The sequence below is a fragment of the Centroberyx gerrardi genome, chromosome 4, assembly GCF_048128805.1.
Source record: "Centroberyx gerrardi isolate f3 chromosome 4, fCenGer3.hap1.cur.20231027, whole genome shotgun sequence".
Classification (NCBI taxonomy): Eukaryota; Metazoa; Chordata; class Actinopteri; order Beryciformes; family Berycidae; genus Centroberyx; species Centroberyx gerrardi.
Genome location: NC_136000.1, coordinates 25,003,765 through 25,027,013, shown reverse-complemented (window position 1 = coordinate 25,027,013; position 23,249 = coordinate 25,003,765). Strand labels below are relative to the sequence as shown.

At 45.3% G+C, this 23,249-nt stretch overlaps 1 protein-coding gene across 1 annotated transcript; it reads left to right on the top strand.

Annotated features, from left to right (window-relative positions):
* The first annotated feature begins 488 nt into the window (after positions 1 to 488).
* On the top strand, positions 489 to 15,425 carry st3gal2 (ST3 beta-galactoside alpha-2,3-sialyltransferase 2). Its single transcript, XM_071905797.2, has 8 exons — positions 489 to 562; positions 1,810 to 2,551; positions 10,971 to 11,030; positions 11,507 to 11,640; positions 13,235 to 13,414; positions 13,800 to 13,845; positions 14,899 to 15,018; positions 15,252 to 15,425. The coding sequence occupies exons 1-8, from the start codon at positions 489 to 491 to the stop codon at positions 15,423 to 15,425; spliced, it is 1,530 nt and encodes a 509-aa protein (XP_071761898.1).
* The last annotated feature ends 7,824 nt before the right edge of the window (positions 15,426 to 23,249 follow it).

Genomic DNA, 23,249 nt, shown 5'->3' with positions numbered 1-23,249 from the left:
CGTATGCCGTACACACATTGAGTCACACACACACACACACGCGCTCTCCGGGCCGCAGGACAGATGCTGCCCCCTCCCTTCCCTGCACAGTCCTCTCTGAGCCAGCTGGAGAGAAGATGAGATTTGGGGCTGATTGGTTTTGTCTTTTTTTCCCCCATCACACTCTCTCTCTCTGCATCCCTCCATCCGCCACTTCCGCCTTTCCCCGGTGCGCCTTCCTCCCCGGATAAGCCGTCGTCATAAAAAAAATCGTTTCCGTCTTAAGAACGGCTGCCAATCCGCTTGTAATGCTTTGATTGCTTCTCCCAAAAGTTAATTTTACTTTCTTGTATTGTTTTTCATTTTTCCGTCTCTACGGGGAAAGAGAGCAGCGGTGACAGGAGTTTTTGATTGGTTGTTGGACTTTCTTTTTTTTTTTTTTTTCCATACTGGGAATCGTCTGCCCCTCATTGGATACCATCTTGTGTCCATCAGGCTTGGCACAACCCATGAACTGCAGCCTTGGCATCTGGAAGGTGTTAGTGGTGAACGAGAGGCTTGCCACAGTGGAAATGGCCATCGAGTATCTGCCTTCATATCAGTATTTTAAAATTTAGCATTTCTATCATTAAGATTTCATCGTTCACCACAAAGGGGTGAAAAACTTTTGAATCCAACTTTTAAACATTCTCTGTCTGAGGGAAGCGAGGAGAGGAACAGTGCGGGAAGAGTACTTTAAACTCGACACGACTGCTTCAACTATTCACAAAGTACCTCTCAGTGCCTCAGTGAAGCAGGCAAACACAGACAATGGACTGAGAGAGGAAAGGAGAGACCTTGAGAGGGAGAGAGGAGCGACGAGGCAAGGGAAACCTTGAGAGAGAGAGAGGCAAAAAGAGGAGGGGGAAAAACAAAAGAAAAAAGGGTGAAAACTCAGAAAACGGCAGATAACAAAGGAACCGAGGAGAGAAGAAACGGAGAGAGAGAAAGAGAGACGGGAGGAGAGCGCCCTCAGAAGAGAGAAAGAGGGAGAGAGGTGTTATTTGTCAAGGATGGCTAGAGACGTGATGGAACACCTTTCAGACCAGAGCACCTCCCCTCCACTGCTCCTCCTCCCTCTCCTTCTCCTCCCTCCTTCCCTCCCTCTCTCTCCTGCTCTCATCTAGTCTGCCAGCCTTTCTCTGGCTACGTCGCTTCAGTGCAACAGAGAGAGAGAGAGAGAGAGCAGAGCAGAGTGTCGGAGCTGGGCTCAACATTCAGACGGATGGCAGTGAAAACGAGAAGGACTTGCTGCATCTACCTACATCGTGCCATGGATTTCACTGACGATGGACACCACACTTAACACAAAGACAGGAGAAAAAGCGGGAGGGAAAAGAGAGAGGTGGGTATAGAGAGAAAGAGAGGTAGCCAGAGAAAAGAAACTTGGAAAGAAAAGGAAGGAAGGAGAAAAAAGAAAGAAGGAAAGAAAGGGAGAAAAAGCAGAGACTGCGGCCGTCGCTGAAGGAGAGATTACCTCTCAACTAAAGCAAAGGACCTCCGAGCCAGTCGGGCTCCAGCCGAGCTGCGACTCAAGTGTGTGTGTGTGTGTGTGGGTAAAGACATTGCTGCGTGTGAGACGAGCACGGAGCTGTGTAGGAGGAGGCGCAAAGAGAGAGAAAGCAGAGGGAAAGAGTGATACAAGGAGGGAAAGAATCCAGCGGGAGACAGAGAGAGAGAGAGAGCGTAGGAGCAACACTGAGCGCACAGCTTGACTGCGAGACAAATCGACTCTGACACCTTGTCTTCTGTGTGTGCGTCTGAGTGTGTGTGTGTGTTTGTTTGTACTAGGGTAGTTTTAGCGGGGGATCCAGTGACCCAGCGCGCTAGTCAGGGGGGTGTCCCAGCCACGCTGACCAGGCCTGGGTGGTCGTTGCGAGGAGGAGGAGTAGGAGGAGGGGGTGGGCTGGGGACAGTGGCAGGCCCAGGGGTGGGGGCATGGCCGTGGGGGGGCCGCATCTCGTCCTCCACCCTGCACCGGGACAGGCGCTGGGGCTGGGGCGGCTGGGGGGCCTGGGGGGCCTGGGGGGCCTGGGGCGGTGGTCCATCCAGGGGTGCTGCCCGCCTCTCGGAGCTCCGGCCCTGGCTGAGCGGAGGCGGAGGCGGGGCCGGGGCAGGAGGAGCAGGAGGAGGAGGCGGTAGCAGCGGAGGAGCAGGTGGAGCGGAGAGGGGAGGCGAGAAAGGAGGCGGGGTGAGATGCTCCCGGAGGGTCTGGGTTCTCCTGGGCTCGCTGGTGCTCGTCTTTCTCACCTCGCTCTTCTTCTCCGTCTCGCTCCGCGGGGGCGTCGGCTTCAACTACCTGGAGCCGCCCGGGTGGGAGGAGTCGAGGCGGGTGAAGCTGGTGCCCAGCTACGTGGGCGCCCACCGGCTGTCGCCGCCCGACGCCACGCAGCAGAAAACGTGCGCCTGCCTGCGCTGCGTCGGAGACCCCGGCGTTTCCGATTGGTTCGATGAGAACTACGACCCGGATATCTCGCCGGTGTGGACCAGGGACAACATCCAGCTGCCCTCCGATGTCTACTACTGGTGGGTGGTAAGTAACAACCATCTTATGATCTCACTTTACATGTTAGGGGTGCAGTTCCCATTGGGAGCATATTGTAAGGCACTTTGGGTGGGTGTGGTATGGACTATGAATAGCAAAGTATACATTATCCACTTTGTATTGGTGGATAATTAATTCTTAAAGATAATTTCATTGTCTACATTTCAAAGAATGAAATGACAAACACTAATGAAAGAACTGGACAGCTTCCCAGTTTGTGCCATTAGCTCCTGTACATATACTGCTCAGCTATCAAATACTGAGCAACAAGTAGTTATGATCCTACTTTGTTTAGTAATACTGGTTCTAAGGTCAAATTCTAGTACTGTGACAACCCTATTCACTACACATATCCTCATAACCCATGTTGGATTTCATTATCTGTGTGATAGCTGAGTTCAGATTACATGATCATTTTGCATGAGAAGCTGATAATTACCACCACTAAACTGCACATTACATTGTGGCTGTAACCTGACTGCAGATCTATGGTTTTGAACTTTATATATTTGTCACTATATCAGCAGTTGGTCAGCTATTTATATTGATACATGATATACTGTAGCAAATTAATTACAGTGTACCTTGGGTCATAAACAGATGCAGATATATTTTTATGCATTTGTCCTGTATTAATACTGAGGAATGTTCCAAATTATTTAATCCTATGTGAAAAGTGGGACTTTATCTGTCCGTATGTGCCTGCCAAGCACAAGCACATACAATGCTGAAGAGTTCAGTACCAAAACACTATATATCCATTTTGGAAAAAAGATTAGCCTAACATTTGTCATTCAATGTCTCTTTTGTGTTTTCATTTTGTCAACCAAGGACAGTTATTTGGTGAATATCTAATTTCTCTCTGAAATGATGGATTTCTCATTTTGGAATGGAAGTCTTCAACTAGACACAGGCAGGACACACTGCCGTACCTAAGCAAAGACAACACAAACCTACAAACTATGCCTTTCTGATTTCATATTTCTGTCTTCATCTGCATTCATTAAACACAACAGAAAAATCTTAATATCTTGGATCATACGTTATATCATCAGTGTCCTATAAAAACCAAAAAGCTGCCAGTTACATATAGGAGATATAAGTTTATTAGGCCACCAACATGAGGGTGGGGGAGAGTGTGTGTGTGTGTGTGTGTGTGTGTGTGTGTGTGTGGGAGGGGGAGTTATACAGCATAATCACAGATCTCTCCTCATCTTCCCCCCTCTCCTCCTTGAGCCGACCAATCCCCTCTTACAAGTACATGCTTCCCATCTCTCCTTGCCAGTCATATGTCATGGTGTTTCTGTAGAAATGGGACATTGCAGCGTTGGCCTCTGGGCTTCTTCACAGCCGACATTAAGTAATGTCTGAAAAACTGAAATGAGTATGTCAGCCGACAGAGAGAGAGAGAGAGAGCACTTAATTAAAGTACACTTGCAAAAACAACCCCCCTCTGTGTGTGTGCGTGTGTGTGTTTAGGCCCATATGTGTTTGTGTGTGCGTGTGTGTGTGTGTGTGTGTGTGTGTTGAGCATTATTTCCAGTGTCGTATGGTTTTGTCCTTCACTGGCTGGCCTAGACTCTTATTTCAGCGCTGTAGCACCAGTCCAGCTTTGAAATGGCAGAAAACTGCAAACACAGGCCAACAGCTGCCAAGCCATTAGGTCACACTGCAACAGGGGGGTGATTGACTGGAGGGAGGGGGCGGGGGGGGTGACAAGGCATTGGGATAAAGGAGAGGAGAGAACGCAGAGAGAATAGGGAAAGGAGCGATGGAAGGAAAGAAGAGATGGGGAAAGGGAAGGGGGAGACAGAATGAGGAATAAAGCAGAGGAGGGGGAAAGGTGGATGAAAGGAAAGAGTGGGACTGATGAAATATGGAGGAAATGACAGAGGGAGCAAAGGAGGGATGAGATGAATTGGGAAATAAAGGAGAGAAAGAGGTAGTGGGGCAGTGAAGAGGGGGAAGGGGAGAAAGGAAGACTATGGAAGGCGAGGGCGAAAGGTCGAGCTAGAACGGCAACAAAGAAAAGAAGGTGTTTCTCAATTTTTTCTGTCTTCCTGTATGGGAAAGAACATCACATCAAATTGCATGGAGTAATCTGGCACTTAGATGTTGCCTTGCTTACCCGCAAAAACATCCATAACTCTTAGAACATGACCGAAGACCTTGTCTGAATCGTTGGGGTCTACTGGCAAATTCAGCATATATGATCCAGCAACAGGTTTGTATTGATTCGAGGAAAAATGGCTGGATTTTGACATGGAGTTTGACATGATGTTTTCTCCCGTACTAAGAGAGAAAGTGAGAAAGGCTTGTATTCGGGGACGTTGGGCATTAAAGAAAAACCTGTTGACTTTGAATGGAATAGTATGAATAGTTCATTCAATTGGCACTGATCCCTCGCCTTGAGTTTCCTAAACAAACTACAAATAGAGAACACATTGAGTGAATGGCTAGTGGTGCACATCTGCTTTGTAAATCTGATGTGAATATCCAAAAGTGCACATTTGCAATTCTGCACTGTTGCACTGGACTGTAAATTGGTAGGTCCTTGGTCAATATAGCAAGAATTCTTACATTGTACTCTAATCTTCAATAGTTGTATCTATTGAATTAGTATCTGCAGAATATCCTAATCTTTGATGTTGCAATGATCCAATTTCTGCCACTGAGGATCAATAAAGCTATCTTAAACTGGAGGAAAGAAAGGCAGCAGTGGAGAAGAGTGTGATGAAAATTAGACAGGAAGAGAAGGAAGGAATGGAGGTGGTGGGATTGGAAGTGAGGAATGAGGAAATAGCAGGGGAATGATGGAGAGAGAGGTGCAGGAATGGTTAGATAATCCACTGGCAGGCGTACTGTATGTGTGTGTTTCCAACCATTATGCTCTTTTTGGACACCATAAGGTAAAAGTCGAGGGGAGCAAAAGCTCTCACTAACAAACAAAATGTGTGCTTGGTCTGTGTGCAGATATGCTGGTAGGAAACAGGAGACAGAAAGAGGGAGAAGGCAGAACTCACTAATTCACGGTGCAAAAGTAGCAGTTTAAGAGTTGCTGCCCAGTCAGTGGCCAGCTCTTTCTGTCTTCTGAGGAAAATTCTTCAGTTCAAAGTTTTGTTTTTTGTTGGCCAATCTTCAGTGTCAGTCCTCGAACATGTACCCAAGAGTCGAACATGTACCCAAGAGTTGAACGTGTACCCAAGAGTTGAACATGTATGTACCCAAGAGTCGAACATGTACCCAAGAGTTGAACGTGTACCCAAGAGTTGAACATGTATGTACCCAAGAGTCGAACATGTATGTACCCAAGAGTCGAACATGTACCCAAGAGTCGAACATGTATGTACCCAAGAGTTGAACATGTATGTACCCAAGAGTCGAACATGTATGTACCCAAGAGTCAAACATGTATGTACCCAAGAGTCGAACATGTATGTACCCAAGAGTCGAACATGTATGTACCCAAGAGTCGAACATGTACCCAAGAGTCGAACATGTATGTACCCAAGAGTCAAACATGTATGTACCCAAGAGTTGAACATGTATGTACCCAAGAGTCGAACATGTATGTACCCAAGAGTCGAACATGTACCCAAGAGTCGAACATGTATGTACCCAAGAGTCGAACATGTACCCAAGAGTCGAACATGTATGTACCCAAGAGTCAAACATGTATGTACCCAAGAGTCGAACATGTATGTACCCAAGAGTCCAGCATGTACCCACGAGTCGAACGTGTACCCAAGAGTCCAGCATGTACCCACGAGTCGAACGTGTACCCAAGAGTCCAGCATGTACCCACGAGTCGAACGTGTACCCAAGAGTCCAACATGTACCCACGAGTCGAACGTGTACCCAAGAGTCCAACATGTACCCAAGAGCTCCCTTTGTTCATCTTACAAGCACAGAAAACCCTGAGAAATAATGGCTCCACTACTTCTCCCAACCAACCAATAGAGACAGTGCATAAAATAGGCCACGCCCATCGTGGGGGAAATCACTGCACCGCTCTCCATTCACTTTGTGGAACTGAATGCAATAATTGTCATTATTGCCCAAATTAAACATGCCTAAAAGCTGTTGTGTGGTGGGATTCACAGCCAACAAACTTAAAAACCACGAATTACAGTTTTTTGGGCTCCCGAGCAAAACAAGGAGCCGTTACGAAGAAAAACGTGGATCCAGGCTATAAGGAGAGAGGCGCTGACAGTAGCTCATGGTAGAAGAGGGGGAAACTTTGGGACCCCGAGAGTAAATACACTTACAATGTGGCCAGTATTTTGTCACTGGTAAGTAAGTTACCAGTAATTATCTAGTTATACTCTTGTAAGATAACCTGAATGTTAAAATGTGTTTAAAAGCTACCATGCTGTCCTAACATTAGGCTGCTACTAAGCTAACATTACTGAGCCAATTCCGCTCTATAAAACAGATGAGTTGTGTTCATGTGTGGGTCTCAGGATAGTTTGCTCTGTATTGACTGTCAGGCCAGGGTGCAAAAGTAATGAGAAATCTCACTGACTTGTTAGCTAACATAAGATAGTTAACTTAGCAACAATCCACTTTAATAACCAATGTCACGTCAGCGTGGCTCAAACTTAAGTCTGAAAAGCATAGCTGTATTTCAGATTTTTAAATATTAACTGAAATTATCAATTATTATCAATTTATTATCTTACCTGGTGAATAAATTAAGTAGTGGTAAATCTCGAAGTATTTCACTTCAGGTCACTGTGTGGGATAATTTATCCAGCTTTATTGGAGTAATGAAAAAAGACATTGATGGAGGCCACTTAAGTTCATTTTTTCAATGTACATTTCCCTCTCTGTTGGAGGCGGTGTGCCGAAATAATTCTTTGACAGACTTGTCTACTCGAAAACAGGAAAAACCTTGTCAGGCTGTCCATATCTGAAAAGATTTCCTCCCGATCGCCGCTTTTGCCGGTTTGTTAGCGATATTGTTTTCCCCCACGGTGGGCATGGCTTTCGAAGTATGACGCGCTCTGCAGTGTCTCTATATCAGAAAGGAAGGAAAATAAATAATTACATTTATGCGTGATCGGAGTGTATGCCTGGCCGTCAAACCTAATTCTGGTATTGTGCACTCGTGCCTCAAGAAAGAAATGCACCAAGCATTAAGGAAAAGAAACATTTTAAAGAATAAAGTCCTGCAGAAGTTACATGATGTTTCACTTTGGCAGAACATTTTCCCTCTTTAGCAGAGATAGGAGGAGAAGGTCATAAACGGTCAACCACCAATCTCGGTTGACCTGGGGACCCATTGTCTCACCAATCACCTTGTTTCATTCGGAAAACTCTCCCTCTGTGTCCTGGTTTCAGCTTTTCAATAATTAATTTTTTGCCTGTCTGCAATTTATGATATCGAGAGCTGATTAAAAAAAAAAAAAAAATCTGGTCGTGACACCGGCTCCCAAGGACAGCTAATATTAGATTTCTGGAGGTGTGCGTGCTATAAAGTGAAAAATGGTCTGCCAAAGTGAAACATTGGTTTAAGTAAAAAAGAAAAGTTGGATTTAATTGAATGTAGGCCCCGGGAAGCCCGTACTTTGGGAGCCAGAGGGCAGCTGAGAGGAAGAAAGCGAGGCGGTGTTTGGCATCGCTGCCCACCGAAACATCTGCCAAGAATTAGTAGCCCCTGAACAACAGCGGTGCAGTGTGCCAACCTGGCTCCGGCTTCTAGCAGAGACACAGAGAAGAAGATGGAGGGAGGGAGGGAGGGAGGGAGGGAGGGGGGAGAGAGAAAGGGACGGTGAATGGAGAGAGGGATGGAGGGGGGAAAGGGGAGAAGAAGCGGGAGAGATGAGGGAAAATGAAAGGAAGACAAATATGAGACAGAGAGGGAAGGAGAAAGGGAAAAAGAATAGAAAGAGAACCGAGGTTGAATTGGGCGATCTTCCTCGACAGTATGACACCCTGCTGCCCAGATGCTAAAAGACAGTATGAGAAACAAAGTCAGAGAGAGTAAAAAAAAAAAGAGTGTGAAAGGAAGAGATGTAGTGGTCTCCGATCAACAGAGACGAGCTGCGTGGGACCACCGGCGTCCCGGAGAGAGGGAGAGATAAAGAGAAAGACAAGAGGGGGAGGTGGAGCAACGAGAGAGGGAGCAGGGGAAATTAAAGAGAGGCAATTAGACATGAGGGAGAGGAGAGCGGGAGAGAGGATGTGGGCATGAAAACGAAAGCCAACGAGAGAGCCGCGGTGAGAAAAGCGAATTAAGGCCGACGGTGGGTGAAAGGAAGCGGTGACAAAAGGAGAGAGAAAATTGAGAGATTGCTGTGTGGGAGAGAAGGAGAAAGACAGAAAGGAAAAGATGGTCGTCGGAGAGAAAGGGCCATTTGAAGCGGCTGCCAATAATCCTGATGGAACTTTTCTTCTTTTTTTTTGGTTGTTGTTTGCAGGTGCTCGCTTTCTCTTTACGCGCGTGAATGCACATTTGCCTGTGCGGTTTGGCAGATACTCAAATTGGAACAAGATTAAAAAAATAAAAAAAAAAAAGAATCCGACAACTTCTCATTGTCAGCCTGAGCGAGAGTGTGTCATCAGTCTCCTCACATCTCTCGATGAAGCCGCTCCTCCCGGATTCAAAAACCACAATATCCAAAATAAAAACACTTTTTCCACTTTTAAATTCACGGAGAAAGCAGAAACACATCTTGACAGTCGTCTGTGCGTTTGGAAGGTGTAGGCCCATACTATTTCATGCTTCTAAGAACAGCAGCGCTCAGAAGTGTCAATCTAAAATGACTTTGATGTACGGCTGTGAAAGCACTGATGTTTCATGACAATATAAACTTCACTGTAGCTGAGAATGCAAACCTTTTTCTGAGTTCAATAAGTTGCCCAGCAATATGATAATCATAAAATACCTGATTGATTGATTGATTGATTGGTAGATTGATTGACTGAAATATTTTAATGATCACCCTTGCGGAAACCAGATTTGTCACCTGCACAACAAACACATGGAAACAACAGATAATGTACAAAATACACTTGTTAGCTTGAAATGTCAGATGAAATCTTTGCATCAAATATTTTCATGCGTTTCTCAAAGTATACAATTAGGATTTCACATGGAAGCAGCAATATATGCACCATGTCCTTTATATCTATAGCCCAGTTTATGAAAGTGGATTTTGCATAATAAGCAAGATATGAAACACTGGGATGTTTACTGTTAGCCACCACCTAAAACTTTCTACCTGCTTTAGGTTCACTGACAGTGGATGGTGTTTCCTAAAGAGCCGCTTTTACAGTTTGGATTTTGAGTTTTAATGGTTTCAAAGAAGAAAATCAACAGTGCTGTAGAGCCGCTTTGAAGATAGCCGAAGAAGAAATCCTGGATAAAAATTTCCAACAAGAAGACAAGGTTCTGGCAAAGAACACTAATAGCTTAAAATTTAAAATGTTGCAGACAGTCAGGTATTTAAGGGATTAAATAAAGGAGTTGAGACAAAAGTACAAAAATATTAGAGCCTCCCTCTCTTCTCCCTGCTCTCGGCACTTTTTCTTTTTCAGCTCCCCTTCCCCCTCCGCCCTCTGTCCATTTATTCTGTCTGTTTTTGCCTCGTCCGGACAGGAGAGCCTCTTTGTCTTCTTTGCTGTCACTTTTGTTTATCCCTCAAATTAGAGCAGTAGGTCCTTTGGACATGGTCATATTGTTGTCGGAGAGGAGAAAACTTTGTACCTGGCAAAACACTCAAAGACACATTTGTACACGGTCTCTTTCACTTGTAATTCAAATATTTTATGGGAGGACAACCTGACAAATGTACTAGGAAGAAGGCAAAATAGTTTTGGGGGGTGGAAGTAAAAAGTGTGCAAGAGGATCCTCCTTTCCACACTTTTTGCTTTTGTTTTTGACTCACCTGGAGCGGAGAGGAGCTTCCTATTCTGCCCCCTCTCTCTCTCTCACTCTCTTTTGATCCCTCCTTCTACTGCCCTCTGTTTTTTATTCTGCTGTTTTTGACACATGGACAGCAGAGCCTGGGCTCCTCTGACCTCAGCTCCCCCAGTCTGACTGCATCCTGTCACAGCCTGACACATGGCTGTTACCTAAACACACACACACACACACACACACATGCTGGCAGGCACAGGCACCCGTACACGTACACACTCACATGAACGCAGGCATTTGCACACACACAAATCAACTCATATACATGGGCACACAATACACAGAAACTAACTAAATTTAAAGTCTGTGTTGTCAGATCCAATTTTTGTCTTCAGAAGAAAAGCTACACACATGCCCTAACCATACCCTCTCTCTCTCTCTCTCTCTCTCTCTCTCTCTCTCTCTCTCTCTCTCTCTCTCTCTCTCTCTCTCTCTCTCTCTCTCTCTCTCTCTCTCTCTCTCTCTCTCTCTCTCCCTCTCTAGATGTTGCAGCCCCAGTTTAAACCCCACAGCATTCAGCAGGTGCTGCTGAGGTTGTTCCAGGTATTTTATATTCTATATTATTAATGCATCGTTTTGTTATTCTCTCTCTGCTTTTCAAATCAACCCAGCCATGACTTAACACTCACGCAGACTGGCTGAGGGGAGAAGAGATTATCTTCATTCGACGTTATCTTTAAGCTCCTTCCTGTTTTAATATATCAGTACTTTTTTCAGTGCGACTTTAATATCAATGCAGTGCTTTTGCATGAGGATGTGCGTTTAAATCTCTCACTATGGCTCCCCGAGGGCAGAAGGGGCTCATTTATGTTTCATGGAGGGTCTCATGAAGAATTCACCCCCACTATTGTGAGCGGGATGTATTTTTACAATCAGGTCTGAGCTGCAGGTCAGGCTATTTCACGTCCGCCGCTATCCTAGCGCTAGAGGCCTAGTCCTGTTTCATATTGCACTGGAAGATTGAATTCGCCCCGGCAACACCAGCAGGCGTGTGATTTGATCATGGCTGTCTGTCCCAGGTGATTCCCGGCCGCTCTCCCTACGGCTCCTGGGATCCGGGACGCTGCCTGCGCTGCGCTGTGGTGGGGAACTCCGGGAACCTCCGCGGGGCCGGGTACGGGGCCACCATCGACGGACACAACTACATCATGAGGTGAGACGGATGGAGGGAGGGATGGATGGAGGGACATGGGAGATCAGAGAGCGGGTGCAGAGTTACATTAGATGGACTGGAGAAGATTGGAGAGAAAAAAGAGATATTGAAGGATAGAAAAGGTTTGATATGGAGCAGACTGACAGTGAGAGGAGGAGGAGGGGGTGTGAAGAAGAGAAGAGGAAGATGGAGAGATGAGAGGAGTGGAAGGGAAGGGAAGAGTAGAGGGATGGACGGAGGGAGAGTGAAAGAGTTACAGCTGATCTGAGCGGAGAGTATTACACCATCACACTGTACATAACATTTAAGTTACATCATACAACAGTGTGTGTGTGTGTGTGGTACTGTATTTAATCTCAATGTTTGATGCTGACCTCCATACTGCCGTCCTATTGGTTGACAGAGAAGTCATCTGTGAGGTCGCTGCAGGCCACAGAGGGCTTTATGGCCTAAGAAGATGAAACATATAGATTGTCTCTCTCTCTCTCACATACACCCACACACACACACACACACACACACACACACACACACACACACAGCGATAACAGCTCAGTTAAATCCTTTTGTCTCAATCTGTGCTCTCAGTTTTTTTTTATTCAGCGGTGATGGATCACAATGCGCAATTACTGTCATGTCAGTTGGCATGAACACTCAAAAACTCATGTATTTATGTATGTGCACTGACTTACACACACATACACACAACAACATTTAGTATATGTCAACACATAATGATATACACTATAAATAAATAATAAAGAATGCCCAGCCATGCATATTATACAATTGCACACTCTGCATGTTTACTGCAATCAAGATTTAACCCTCCATCACTGGAAATCACCAAAGGATGGAACTAACAGAGGCACAATCACTGGGAAATGGCAGCCAAGCATTAAAAGAGCAAAGAAATTGTTTTTACCCAATTGCCAAAACCAACGACTAATAGATTAACAAATACACAGACAGACAAAGATAGTTAACATTTAAGAGAGAGCGAAAGAGAGAGAGAGAGACAGACAGACAGAGAATAGTCATGTGTTGGCGCCATAAAAGTACAGCCTCAGCAGCAATTTCCTGTGTGTGTGTGTGTGTGTGTGTGTGTGTGTGTGTGTGTGTGTGTGTGTGTGTGTGAGTGTACTGAAAGCATTAGCGTCCATTAGCATAGCACTGTCAGTAGACCTGTGTGGGCAGCCTCTGACTCCATGTACTGTATGTTTTCTCATCTCTGTGGTTTGGCTGTCGTCGTCTCTATCATATCAGCTTGGCTCTGGCCAGCTGCCCCCTCCCTCCCTCCCTCCCTCACTCCCTCCCTCTCTCTCTGTCTATCTACCTTTCCATCTGACTATCTGAACAAAGGTCTGTTTTTGTTCGTGGTTTACTCAAACAGCCCCAGCACCAAAACTGGATGATTGAAGAGTGAAAAAATGCCTGATCTGACTTGCTGACGGCAGGGTCAGAATTTGGCGTAAACAACATGAATCCATGGCTCCATCCTGCCTGGTGTCAACAGTACAGGCTGGTGCTGATGGTGTAACGATGTGGGGAATGTTTGCATATATCCAACCCTCTTCCTCCCTCTCTCTGTCAGGATCAACCTGGCCCCTACGGTGGGCTACGAGGAAGATGCCGGCAGCCACACCACTCACCACTTCATGTATCCGGAGAGCGCCAAGAACCTGGCGGCCAACGTCAGCTTCGTCCTGGTTCCCTTCAAAACGCTGGACCTGCTCTGGATCACCAGCGCCCTGTCCACTGGCCAGATCCGATTGTGAGAGCACACACACACACACACACACACACACACACACGCATGCGTGAATGCATGCACACTCAAGGGCAGCGGGCATGTTCACACATTGAAATATATAAGCACCGACATAGTTAAGGCACAGATTCAGATGAAGATGTAAAGAATTTGAAATTGACACAGATATTGTGCCAGGATATAAATAGTTTCAATACACACACACACACACACACACACACACATATATATACACACACTTGTGACAACCCAGGGAACAGTCTGTCACCCGTATTCAATATTCACAGCCACACAGCAGTCACATGGTATACTGAATGAATGTTCTCTCTCTCTCTCTCTCTCTCTCTCTCTCTCTCTCTCTCTCTCTCCCTCTCTCTCTCTCTCTCAGTACCTACGCTCCAGTAAAGCAGTTTCTCCGCGTGGATAAAGACAAGGTATGTATTGTCAACAATTCATTGCTATCACACTTTGCCATTTTCACACCTAAACCCAGCAACACATGCACATATGCATCCACACACACACACACCAAAAAAAGAACACACACACATACACGCACTGTGACCCTGCTTTGCCGCAATTATATCATCCCCTCCGCCTTGTTGATGAAGGATTACAGTTAGATTATAAGCCTTCCCTTTGTTTTGAATAATCTTCTGCTTGCTTTTTAATCCATGAAAATAAATAAACCCAAACTAATCCCCGCCATGCAAAGATTGGGGGAATATCTTAGTCTTGGTCAGAGTCACAGTTTTCAGTGTCATTGGAGACGACCCAAAAATATAGATTTATGAGATTTACTCCTCCACCGCAGTGCTCTAACGCAGCCTAAAGCCCTGTTCGTGCAGGATTTAGCATTACCTGGAGATACATGGTAAATTTGTAATTACTATTCCCTGGTTATCAGCGGATTAATCCTTCATAACAATCAAATCTGGAGGAGTGTTTCATTCAAAATCTTGTACAAATGGACCTTTGGAAAACGCAGTGGCTTTGAATTTTATAATTAGCATGAGGTCTTCCCCCTGTAATAGAATCCAGTTGAGTAAAGGCCTTTTAAATGAATTCAGAGGACCTTGGGTTTATCTTTTCCCATAGGATTAGTAAATCTAAACCTTAATGCTGCCATAGGCTAATTTGGGAAAACGGGTCCAGATTCTGTCCAGTCCCATGGAGCATTTGTGGCAATAACATAGTTTTCTCTGAATATGAAAGCAAAGGTGTTACGATTCATAGTTAAACTTACATTTTCACAATAACACAACTTTTACTTCCTTTTATTAATCAGATACTGCTCAATAAAGAGCATACTTGATTGGGTATCAAGGAGTGAAGTGCCACACTGAGCTGAATATAGAGCTTGACAGTCATGCCCAAACCTGACAGGACCCGAGGGTTTCGGATCAGGCTGAGTTCAGTGAAGCGCACAGTGAATAAACAGTTAATTACAGTATTGTCCTTTCTCTGCGTCTCTGTTCACGACCCAGGTCCAGATCTTCAACCCGGCGTTTTTCAAGTACATCCACGACCGCTGGACCAGACATCATGGGCGCTACCCATCCACCGGCATGCTGGTGCTGTTCTTTGCTCTGCATGTCTGTGACGAGGTCAGTTAACAGTCTCTCTCTCTCTCTCTCTCTCTCTCTCTCTCTCTCTCTCTCTCTCTCTCTCTCTCTCTCGCTCACTCTTTGTATCATATATTTGCATATTCCCACATATTACATATTTCTTGCATCATACATACACTGGATAGATATATGCACATTTATCCAAAAAACATGCACACTCTTTCTCTCTTTCTCACACATTTTTTCAACTCTCCTCCCCATCCCCCGCGTAGGTGAATGTGTTTGGTTTTGGGGCGGACAGCCGGGGAAACTGGCACCACTACTGGGAGCAGAACCGCTACTCTGGAGAGTTCAGGAAGACCGGCGTCCACGACGCCGACTACGAAGCCCAGATCATCCAGCGGCTGGCCAAGGCCGGCAAAATCACTGTATTCCCCGGGAAATAACCAGCAGACCGCCCCATGTACCTAAGATTTTATGTTAGAAAGCTGATTTGGCAACAGACACTGTAGGAGCTGCTTAGAGTGTGTTAGATATTCTTGCTTTCACTTGCGTCATTTTGGGTACCGAGTTGAAGTAAACCAAATGCTTACTGCAGGGGCCACAAAATGGCCGTTGCGAAATGGCCACAGATGTGACCAAGGACATAAAGTGAAAATGAAGGATTTTCTTTTCCTCAACTGGTACCGAAAAGTGTCATGCCAGACATCACTTCCCCTCTTACCTGGGAAGAAGCCAGCCAATCACGGCTCTGATTGGAGGACATGCTGTAGAGCCACAGGAAAAAGAAGTAGATGCAAATGTATTTCTTCTCCCATAAGACTGACTGTGGTGGGAGGTGAGCCATAGCTTGAACAATAAAGGAGGTGCCTCTTGACACCCATCATGGGTCAGACAAGGAAAGTGATCCCTTTTCAGTAGTCAAGGACAACTTCACTCAGGAGCGCTGAACAAAAAGTGGAGGCTGGGCAGCAAGGAAACTCAACCAATCACCACAAAAACCGGATTTGACTGCCAGCCCCATCGGCTGTTTATACACAGACACCGAGAGAGCTGGAGAGGGAAAGATTACGAATGCAAATGCCCCACTCATGGACTGAATCCAGTGAAACTGAGCTGTGTTTGCCTGCTTATGCCATGGATGAGTATCTCATCCAGATGCATTAACAATGGCATCACCAGTTGGCTCTCTAACGGGTATCAATATGTTGAGAAATGGACTGTAGCTGCTACTGAAAAGGACAGAAAAGAAGTGCGCCGTCAGCAATCTATGGGACTATTGTTCCACAGCCATGTGGTGTCTGGCAATAACAAAGTGAGTGTAAATTTACAGTGCATCATCGCCTTCTAAGCTGGGGCTGTAGAGCGACGTTAGCAAGCAACAGGGACTCCTTTAGAAGCTGTAGGCCCCCAGACTAGATCCGATCTATGGGCACAACACCATGGGACTAGAAGCCATGGTAATCCAGATCATTTTGAACCCACCTCTTGCAGAACCCTTGGACACCATTTGCTTTGCCCTGGCCAGAGAGAGAATTGTGCTTCTCAAATCTTATATGGAGAAAAAGAACACCTGCCCCTTTTCATTGTCAGAACTCCACCATATATATGGGCTCTGTCACAAGGCAAAGTCACAGGGACGTTGTCTGACTGTGATGGGTTGTAAAATGGATTAAGGTGATCGTGACGGTTGGTGATTGTTGGTGGGACTATATCATATGACTCTCTACCCCCCTGGGTCCTTGCCAGGCTTAGCAAGGTCGTCCTCTTGCAGCAGACTCGCAGAAACAGGATCAAGACGCATGCCTTATGGCCACTTTGACTCACAGAAAGGCCGCTGCAGCCCAAGCATGAGTCTCAGCCTCTGTAGAGCCAGCGAGCCTGGTGTCTAACGCTCAGCCTGCCACAGCCCCACCACATCCAGGGAGAAATGTTCTGGGAGAGTGCCGGTCTGACTGCCTGAGACCTTAATGAGGCCAAAAGTCCCTCTCCGGGGATTTCATGTTTGGACGGAGATCACTGGTTCCTGGACCGGAGTTCAATCCCCATGTGGTCTGTCAGCGTTGGGTCTAATTTGGGAGTGGAGGGTAAGAGGCAGAGAACTGTGGCATGAAGCACCAGTCTGACGAAATAAAAGAAGTTGGTTCAGTGCTTTTTGCTCGCAGCAAACTCTCGCTTCTGCATGAACTGAGTTTGGCTTTCCACTTTGGGTGAAGCTCGAGACAAAAGGGACCTTCGGGTGTTGCACTGCTCTGCCTTCCCCTGTTACAGCCCTAAAGTTCCAACCTGACCCCCCCACACGTCCCAGTGGAGTTAGGGACTGTCTGGCACATCTGCATCCAGCTTAGTGCCCCTGTGGTGGGGTAGAAGAGGCCGCACGCCCCCCTGGATCTGGGAACTCTTTGACCTGTCAGTATCTCAGCTTCATTAACCACTAGCCCTGATCCCTGCTCAGCCAATGAAAATGTCAGCTGGGCCTGGAAGGGGTGGAGCCACCAGACGCCTTAGACTCCACCTCCTTGCCACATATACCGCACCTCCTGTTCTGATTGTGACGGCAACTGATGGCAGACCACCGTACCCCCTTGTAGACTGTAGATTCGATTGGTTAGTTTTATACGCTGTTCTAAGCCTTGAGTCTGCAACACTGTGGCTGGATTTACACTGCTGGCTCAGATTAGATTTGATTCCACCCATGTGACACCGAAAGGGTTCTTCTCATCATTTGGTATCATCAAGTAATGCCCCAGTTAGACATTCACAGTCACATGTGGCCCCAGTGTTAGTTTTAGCTCACCATACAGAGATCAAAGGAACTTCACTCAGCTACTCACATTTTAACACGGAGGTACTGGCAATTATTGGTCATGGAAATGCTGCTTCCCAGTACTGAAAAACACAAACATGAGTGGAAAAAGAAAATGTGCCACACAGAGGTAGGAGGAAATTCATTTGATCTGAGCTGAGGTTGTAAATCCATCCAAAGATGGCGTGACAGAAATGTGTTGAACAAGAACCAGCTGGTGGCTGATAAGGACGAGTACTCACGGTTCCTACACAGGTCTGGGAAATATGGAGAAGTAATTGATAATTATTTTTGGAAATGTCCAGGTCTTTAAAGGTGCATTAAGTAAGGTTTTTGCTGCCCCACAGCACAAAATGACCATATATCTGCGGGGGGTTGATAGGGTTGTTGGTCCATACCGATGACTCAACGATTTGCTGACTCGACGAGTGCTGAGGTTTCTGGGCTTTCAGAACTCACTGTCTGGCCCGTACTCAAAAGTAAATTCAGGTCTCCCCCCCTCACCCACCTACTCAAATTTTCAACTGCTCAATGGGCGACTGCTGTTGCGAGCCGTTTTGTTCTCACGCCAACAAAACAAAACAAAACAAATGACGAAGCAGTACTGTAAGCTGTGCCAGAGACCTGCCAATGGTTTGGAACTCCAGTAGAGGTTGATAAAAGTCATGGATTACTTAATGCCCCTTTTAAAACTTTGGCAAAACACAAAATATTGTTCCAAGTTACACTTTACAAATGGTTTGTCCCTGAAGGAGCACTGTATGAAGGAGTATTGTATTAGTGGTTTATTAGGTGTAAAACAATGAGCAAAAAAAAAAACCCTGTGGTCTGGAATAGAGATTAATTTTTGAAACTGTGTAGGAACATTGGGTGCCAGCCGCTGTAACGGGATTGTGAACCAACACTGTTTATGTGAAATAACATCGGCTTATGTCTGAGCACAGAACAGACACCCTTATGAGTTCGTTCATGTTGTAACTAGGAGACTATTGTTAATTACTAAAGGTAAAACCTGAGTACAGGGATGTAACCACATAACATTATGAAGCTGTCCGTATTAACAATGTTTTAATTTTTGTTGCTTCTATGGTAACCATTCTTCTAGCTGACGAAGCGTCCTGCTGATAAAGGATCAGGGCGGACGCACACTAGTACAAACAGAGCTGACACACCACAGTTAGAAGGGTCACCCACACTGAAGGGTGTCATACTGCCCCCTATAGGCGATGGGAAGAACTGTGCCTCCCATGCTGACATCAGTTCTGTTAGTTTGTGTAATATTGTATTATCTTTTGATGATATTGTGTAACCACACTCCGACTCTCATGTATTACCAGTGTACTTTATCTGCTTTCAGTGTTTTGATCCTATTTTGCACATAATGGATTTTATAGGATGCATTAGCGTTGAGCTGGGCTCATTTGAAGAGTCAGTTCGGCTGACTCCAGACATATTGTTTGTGTTGTCACACACACACGCACGCGCGTGCACACACACACACACAGACACATATTCATGCTTTTGTGCCTTGTCCTGCTGCTGGACGTATCTTTCCTACAGCTGCTCCATCGGCAACACACACCTGCTACCTTTGCATTTTTTAAGTCGACATAGACAGACAGACACAAACACACACACCTCTGCCTGGCTGAGAGCTGTGCCTTCTGAGCTGCACACACACACACACACACACACACACACACACACATATGAGAACACACTCTGCCTTCCGCTATGGAGTACAGATGCCTCCCGCTCTTCACTTCTTACTGCTTTGTACACTGACATTGTTTTCTAAAGGACGCTGTAGGCTAGAGGAGAGGATGTAAACTCATAACGCAACGTGACTCGCCGTGAATTCTTATTAGGCCATTTGCTACTTTTCGAACATATATCTATATTTTTAAGGCATTTCTGCTTAACTAGATAGCATACAGTGAGGAAATGGCAGGAAAGATGGGAGGAAGAGGGGGCGTCAAAGGTCATCCACCAGATTCGAACCCACGACCTCGCAGGCCTGGGCCCGCTGAGCTGCCCGGACTCCCCCGCCTGTCTCTTTTTAAAACCTGTCCTGTCTTTCTGTGTCTGTGATTGTGAGCTGCGGAGCGACCGCAGAACAGCAGATGGTGAAGATGACAAAGCGTCAAGAGGTTTAAACATTTCAGTGTAATTTGCTGCTGTCACTTGAAAAACGGTTCAGTGTTTTAAAGCAATTGCCAGTCTTGGTTCAAAAGATGGTCTTTGAAAACGAGGCTGATTTTCTTTTAATCCCTAAAATGTTTTCGGAGATACGAGGTTTTCATCAGGCGGTATCAGCGGGGGAAAAAAGGACATTTTTTAGGTTGTATGGACATTCTGGCAGCAAAATCACATTCCTATCAAATTCCCCAACAGCCTGCAACGGCCTCAGTCAGATAACAGTCTTAACACTCAAGATCCATTTCTCCCCCAAAACAGTCGAGACGTTGTTCCAGCAACAAGGAAACCGTTATCAGTTCTGCGATTCCTCCGGTTCCCCTTTGCTCTCTTAACCAGATTCAGAGCGAGATTGACAGGGCAATGCTTCAGGTGTATAGACTGCTGCTGCTTCACACTTTACACAAGGCCAAAACATTGTGAGCAGCTAGAGAGAGAGAGAAAGAGAGAGAGAGATCCCTCTCTACTGTGCTGGCCCAAATTAGAGTGGAGTTTCACTGCAGCGGATTCTTTCTCCACCTACATGACAGATCAGGCAGTGTTTCCTGAGGCATTCATAACCTTAAGTAGGTCTTTTCTCCTCTTGCTGGCCCGATACGCTCTATCTTTTTTTTTTTTTCCTTTCATAATTTGTTTCTTAAAATAATTGGAAGGATCTGGAAGCGTGAGTTTTCATGGTGACTTTGGTTTCATGGCTGTTTAAAAGGCTTCTGTAAAGAAACAAAAGAACTGCTTTGGCTGTGAGCATTTTTGGAAAAGCAGATTGATTATCTGTATTTCTTTTGTGAAACAAACAAAAACAATAGGTGATAGCCAGATGGTTCTTTGATGGATGTTTTCTCAGGTGAAATCTCAGTGCATGATTCAGTTCGCAAACTTCACCAACTGATGCTAAATGAAGGTTCTGTCACGACATAAACTTGATCCTTTAAGTCCTTCGTGATCAGATCTGTACCGCACAGATTAAAAAACACCGAGCACAGATTGTAAAGGGAGATGCATCTCTCCAAATATATAATCTGTCCCGAATCGGTCCGGGCTTTCAAGCGATTCCAACACTCCTGCTTGGCTGTCTGAAATGAGATCAGTGGAGAACAGGACAGTCAGTAGATGTATACCCAGGAGCGCGTGTCCCCTTTCTGCCGCTGCCCAAAAGGCAGCAGTGGTGTGGGCCGCCATCCACTAACTGCAGGAGGGATTTAAAAGCACAGCGGTGTAAAGGTGTGTGTCTCCGTTACTGGGCCAGGGTTCCCAAAACATCTGAGCAGCACTAACATCATCTTTGTCCTACTTGCTTTCAGTGGAATCCAGATTATTTTCAGTGCCAAGAGTATTTTGGGGAAATCTCGCTACGTGCTTAGCAGTCTTTACGCTCTTTAGTCTCATTCATTATGCGTCGAGGCACATTTCCCTGCTTGCTGGAAAAATGTTTTCTCAACTCTTGTATGACTATACCAAGAAAGCAAATTCCATTCACTTGGATCAGAAAGTGGAGCGATAACTTTGTTAAATTGAATTTTAATGGACTAATTAAATGCAATTAGTATGTGTAAGTGAACAAAATTTGAAAGCACACCTGAGCTCGCTCCACAGCAAACCAGGACCACTCTGTCTCCTTTACACCTGGCATTAAAGTCCCAGTGGAGACTGACGCATCTAGATTCAGTTGAGGTATTTAAACACAGGTGTAAATACACCCATGACCCTCTGGACACTGATGTTTCTATGCAACCCAGGGAGAAAATCTGGCAAAAATCAGATCCCAATCCTCTCAATTCATCAATGTTATCGATTTGAATTTCAATGCTAAATGTAAATGAGTTTGTTTTCTTTTCTCGCTGTTGTACTTTAAGCTCTATGTAAGAGATCAGAACCTGCTCTCTCACTTGCCCAAAAGCATCTCAGTCTCAATTTACACAAGATCAGAAAATCGGATCTATTCATTGTCTCACTGGGAAGGAAAAGAATGTGGTGTCTTCTGGTTAAGACGACTACAAGAAAATAGAGGCCCATAGAGATAAATCACTGGCTGGATAAATACCACTATCATCCCCTCAACCCAGTGATTTACACTGACACCAGACTGATCTGGATCTTTCTGAGGCAGCGGGGAAGGGCAACGCCGCCTGCAGCAGGGACACGAGTTGGAACTGCTGGTTAAGAGAGGAGCTTAAAGGAACCAATATATCACTGTTGCACAGTAACGACTCTTTAGCAGGCCGTCTGTCCACTGACCTGCACACTGGACATATCAGAGTGTCTCCATGTACTATAACACTAACAAACACACAGTTGTCATCGACTTCTATTGTACTAGCACTCTACTACAACCACTACTACAAAATACTCTACTTATCAAGTAGGAAGAAAGCTGTGTAGTGAACTTACGGTTGGCTCATATGAAACAAAAACAAAGAGTGGACAAGGGTTTTAGAGACAGCCAGAAACACCAGATAGAACAATTCATCAATGGTATTATTTTTGCCCAATCTGTATTAAACACATTAGCTGGACGGGTGAAGTTTCTCGTCATGGGTGGCACCCTGCTGTCTGGATCTGTCGCTGTCCAGTCCTTGCTTTATTGTGTTCTCGTTCAGTAGGACTACTATTGGGTCAAGGCGGTACACTTGTATTTACTACATTGAAAACCTCTGTATGATGTATGATCACAGACTGTTTGTATCTTGTTATGCTATTGTACAAATAAAAGCTTCATGAAACATGAGGTTGGTGTCTGATGTTGATGTTCTTGGTTGTGAATTGATTGCTTTGCTTATCACAGAGCCAGACTGAAATGGTCCTGCTCTAGCATTTTGCTTAAATTGTCTATAAATTTGAACAAGGGTAAAACCAACAAGTGATTCAAGGGTCTGGAAAACAGCAGAGTAGCTTCCTCCATCTGCTTTTTTTTTTAGTGAGGATGCAATAAACTGTTACTGTCAACAGGTAAAATGAGTCCACCCTCCAGAGAATTTCCTCACCATTTAAAGTTAATACCAAGAGTTTGTTTATCGTATAAAGTGATGGGTGGCAGATCGATTGGTGCTAGATCTTTCTAATGAAGAGTTTACACCTCAATCATTTATGTTCATTGATCCCAGTCCAATGATCCAAGTCTATACGTGTTCAGTTAGTGTAATTGATTGGATCTGTAATGAGCTGATACTTGAAGTTCAGCGAGTACACAGACTCTGTATCTGCTTCCCTGAAAATGATCCCAGATACAAATATCACAGATTAGAAAAGAACAAGGTGGATATCTGGCATT